The sequence below is a fragment of the Chanos chanos genome, chromosome 8 (assembly GCF_902362185.1).
Source record: "Chanos chanos chromosome 8, fChaCha1.1, whole genome shotgun sequence".
NCBI classification, from domain to species: Eukaryota; Metazoa; Chordata; class Actinopteri; order Gonorynchiformes; family Chanidae; genus Chanos; species Chanos chanos.
The window spans coordinates 44896255-44901254 of record NC_044502.1 but is presented as its reverse complement, the minus strand read 5'-3'; the positions used below and the strand labels follow the sequence as shown (position 1 = coordinate 44901254).

At 42.9% G+C, this 5000-nt stretch overlaps 1 protein-coding gene across 1 annotated transcript in view; it reads right to left on the bottom strand.

The window, feature by feature from the left end:
• The window catches only part of deptor (DEP domain containing MTOR-interacting protein), a 35433-nt gene that overhangs the window by 15746 nt on the left and 14687 nt on the right, over positions 1-5000 (bottom strand). Inside the window, exon 6 of the mRNA XM_030781105.1 lies at positions 2903-3085. Coding sequence (XP_030636965.1) covers positions 2903-3085 — 183 coding nt within the window. The remainder of the gene's footprint in view (positions 1-2902; positions 3086-5000) is intronic.

Genomic DNA, 5000 nt, shown 5'->3' with positions numbered 1-5000 from the left:
GCATTCTGTCTCCTCAGAGGAGTGATTCTGAAGTGCGGGATGAGGGCGGGGTGAGACGTGATGAATGGAATGCGCATGCAGTGGGCATGTCTTTGCACGTCCTGCCTGGATATGCCAATTATCGTATCAGGGCCACGAAGTATGGGATCAAAACGGCGAACAAAGACTCTCAGACCCCCCCCCCCCCAACCCCCCCGACAGGTAACGACGGCTTCCAACCCGAACTCCTGCTAAAGTGTCCACTCCGTCCTTTCTCATCCTGCGACAAATCATTTTATTATCTTTTTTCGCAGCCGTGTGGAAAAAGAATTTGGCTTCAGTCAATCAAGGCTGCCGATTACATTCCTTTAGTGTATATTGAGATCTATGAGAAATATGAGACATGACTTTATGAAACTGAGTGATTTCAAAAACAAAAACAAAAAAACCCCACAAAACAAAACAAAACCCATGTGCAGATGTTTATGCCCTCATAAGCTATGCCCAACTATTCCAATGTATCAACCACTGAAAGCATATGATGTTAGATACCTTAATAAAATCATGATAATTTTGATAATAATTCATTGTTCATCAACTGAAAATGGTAATAAAACTGAAATTGAAATTGAGAGGAAATTAAATGGCGTTGAAATGGTGATGTAGTTGGAGATAATTGAGTTTTACAGTGATGTGAATTAGGGGTGTGTATTTGGTGATAATTGAGTTTTACAGTGATGTGAATCAGGAGCGTGTAGATGGTGATAATTGAGTTTTACAGTGATGTGAATCAGGGGCGTATAGATGGTGATAATTGAGTTTTACAGTGATGTGAATCAGGGGCGTGTAGATGGTGATAATTGAGTTTTACAGTGATGTGAATCAGGGGCATGTTGATGGTGATAATTGAGTTTTACAGTGATGTGAATCAGGGGCGTGTAGATGGTGATAATTGAGTTTTACAGTGATGTGAATCAGGGGCGTATAGATGGTGATAATTGAGTTTTACAGTGATGTGAATCAGGGGCGTGTAGATGGTGATAATTGAGTTTTACAGTGATGTGAATCAGGGGCGTGTAGATGGTGATAATTGAGTTTTACAGTGATGTGAATCAGGGGCATGTAGATGATGATAATTGAGTTTTACAGTGATGTGAATTAGGGGTGTGTATTTGGTGATAATTGAGTTTTACAGTGATGTGAATCAGGGGCGTGTAGATGATGATAATTGAGTTTTATAGTGATGTGAATCAGGGGCGTGTAGATGATGATAATTGAGTTTTACAGTGATGTGAATCAGGGGCGTATAGATGATGATAATTGAGTTTTATAGTGATGTGAATTAGGGGCATGTAGATGGTAATAATTGAGTTTTACAGTGATGTGAATCAGGGGCGTGTAGATGGTGATAATTGAGTTTTACAGTGATGTGAATCAGGGGCGTGTAGATGGTGATAATTGAGTTTTACAGTGATGTGAATCAGGGGCGTGTAGATGATGATAATTGAGTTTTACAGTGATGTGAATCAGGGGCGTATAGATGATGATAATTGAGTTTTATAGTGATGTGAATTAGGGGCATGTAGATGGTAATAATTGAGTTTTACAGTGATGTGAATTAGGGGCATGTAGATGGTAATAATTGAGTTTTACAGTGATGTGAATCAGGGGCGTGTAGATGGTGATAATTGAGTTTTATAGTGATGTGAATCAGGGGCGTGTAGATGATGATAATTGAGTTTTATAGTGATGTGAATTAGGGGCATGTAGATGGTAATAATTGAGTTTTACAGTGATGTGAATCAGGGGCGTGTAGATGGTGATAATTGAGTTTTACAGTGATGTGAATCAGGGGCGTGTAGATGATGATAATTGAGTTTTACAGTGATGTGAATCAGGGGCATGTAGATGGTGATAATTGAGTTTTACAGTGATGTGAATCAGGGGCGTGTAGATGGTGATAATTGAGTTTTACAGTGATGTGAATTAGGGGCGTGTAGATGATGATAATTGAGTTTTACAGTGATGTGAATCAGGGGCGTGTAGATGGTGATAATTGAGTTTTACAGTGATGTGAATCAGGGGCGTGTGGATGGTGATAATTGAGTTTTACAGTGATGTGAATCAGGGGCGTGTAGATGGTGATAATTGAGTTTTACAGTGATGTGAATCAGGAGCGTGTAGATGATGATAATTGAGTTTTACAGTGATGTGAATCAGGGACGTGTAGATGGTGATAATTGAGTTGTAGATGATGATAATTGAGCTTTACAGTGATGTGAATCAGGGGCATGTAGATGATGATAATTGAGTTTTACAGTGATGTGAATCAGGGGCGTGTGGATGGTGATAATTGAGTTTTACAGTGATGTGAATCAGGGGCGTGTAGATGATGATAATTGAGTTTTACAGTGATGTGAATTAGGGGTGTGTATTTGGTGATAATTGAGTTTTACAGTGATGTGAATCAGGGGCGTGTAGATGGTGATAATTGAGTTTTACAGTGATGTGAATCAGGGGCGTGTAGATGGTGATAATTGAGTTTTACAGTGATGTGAATCAGGGGCGTGTAGATGGTGATAATTGAGTTGTAGATGATGATAATTGAGCTTTACAGTGATGTGAATCAGGGGCATGTAGATGATGATAATTGAGTTTTACAGTGATGTGAATCAGGGGCGTATAGATGGTGATAATTGAGTTTTACAGTGATGTGAATCAGGGGTGTGTAGATGGTGATAATTGAGTTTTACAGTGATGTGAATCAGGGGCGTGTGGATGGTGATAATTGAGTTTTACAGTGATGTGAATCAGGGGCGTGTAGATGGTGATAATTGAGTTTTACAGTGATGTGAATCAGGGGCGTGTGGATGGTGATAATTGAGTTTTACTGTGATGTGAATCAGGGGCGTGTGGATCTAACCTGAGAGGAAGCTGGTGTTCCCTCCTTCCTGGTTCTGTTTGCGGAGACAGAACGGACTATCGTGACTCTCCGGGATGCTCCGACAGCGCTCGCTCAGTAGCTCCATCAGTCGGCGCCGGCGACGGAAATTCATTCTGAACTGGTACAGCAATCCTCCGTCCACAAAATGGTGTTTGTTGGTGACTGCGAAGAAATGAGAGGGGAACGTTTTATTGGGGGGATATTTCATGACAAACTGAAGAGCATGCAAAGCAGGTCAGAGGAGTGTCTAGTTTCTGGGACCTCGCTGTGAAGGCAAACCTGGTATCCCATGTAACTCGCCACTTTACTCTTTTAGGCACACGCTTAACTGAGGTGGCTGAAGGTAAGTTGTTTCAGTCTAAAATCAGAGCCAGGCACATCTGAATGGAGTCACTTAGTGGAGAATAAACTAGCGGTGACTCTTCTATTATTCCCGCTCAGCAGACATGGCAGTGGTCCAGAGCCTGAAACCTAAACCTCTGAAATATTCATATCACTGCTTCAAAGCCACACGACACAATCAGACAACACACAGGTGCCAGGTTCCCACGACTCCACTTACGCTGAGCGAAAAAGGAAGCCGTCTGTGTCTGTGTGTAACACAATCAAAGTGTCTCTGTGTGTGTATGTCTGAGCACACGTGGATGAGCGCGCGGGTGAGCGTGTGTGTGTGTGTGTGTTTCACAATTAATCAGAATGTCAGCTCATTTTCGTTATAAATCTGTTCGGCTTAGACGTCTAGACCTAAAGCATAAAACTTTCCACGTGGCCGTCGCGTCCCGCGCTGCATGGGCCGCGTCATTATGGCACACAGACGTCTTCACCACGGCTCCGTTTTTCTAACCATCGTCCCGAGATGTAAGAACCGAAGAATTTCAAACAGCATTTCGCCACGTTGGGACGCGGCGTTGTCTCTGTGTAATTAGACAAACGAATATGAAGACATGCATTCAGTCCCGCTGAGGAGTAACTGTGGGGGGTTTTTTTTGTTTGTTTGTTTGTTTTTTTGGAGACTGAGAGGAGACGTGAAGGAACAGCCGGGAGAAGGAGACGTTTGGGGTTTGATTCAAAACTTGCGACCAGTTAAATACGAACAAATAAAAGACTGGTACCATAGTCTAATGAAAGGCAGCGTCTTAGACATTTATGAGCTGTTATAACACCTCAGCAGTCTCTAGCTCCTGGGTCAGTATTGGACTGCATAGTCCCTGTGGTGCAGGTGAGGGTGAAATGCACATGTATTGGTGAAGGGTGAGAACTGGGCCGCCTCGTGCAGGGGGCTTTTGGGTAACAGTTCGCTCCACCGGCAGGTCTATTATTCTCCACACACGCATTCTCACCTCGCGACCCAAAAACAGACTGCACAGTTGGGGATCGTGTTTTCACACTCGCGCACACACACACACACACACACACAAATACATAACACACATGCTTTTGCACAAAAACCCCCTAAAAAACAGGCAGACATGCTTGTACACACACACACACACACACAGAGCTCCCTGAGAGCTACGTCCTGGTGCTTGCTTACTGTAACATTACCCATTGCCCGTAAAGCATCAGTCACAGAGAGACAGAGAGCGAGAGAGAGAACAGAAACACAGAGAAGAAAAACTCTCTGAGAGAGAGAGAGAGAGAGAGAGAGAGTGAAAGAAAGGAAGAGAGAAAGACAGAGAGCAGCTGGGGTGACACAGGGTTCAGAGAGTTCATGAGGCTACACTCACTCACTGTGGCCTCCTTTTGTTGTATGCAACAATGTCATAGAATGTGTGTGTGTGTGTGTGTGTGTATATGTGTGTGTGTGTGAGGATTTGCATGAGCTTGAAACTATGATAAACATATGTTGAAATCACCCTTGCTAAATATAGATATTATAGCGAGAGTTGTTCCAAATGCTGCGTGGAGGTTACGTAACTGACTGTAATTACGGCGTTTAAAGCCAAACACACAGGAGGTAGGAAATGGAAGAGGTGACCAAGTGGACACGGTACAACAACAAAAAAAAAGGGTAGAGAGCGTTTTGTTTTGGGGGGTTTTTTTTTGTCGTCCTCTCCCTCTTTCTTTTTCGTTTCGT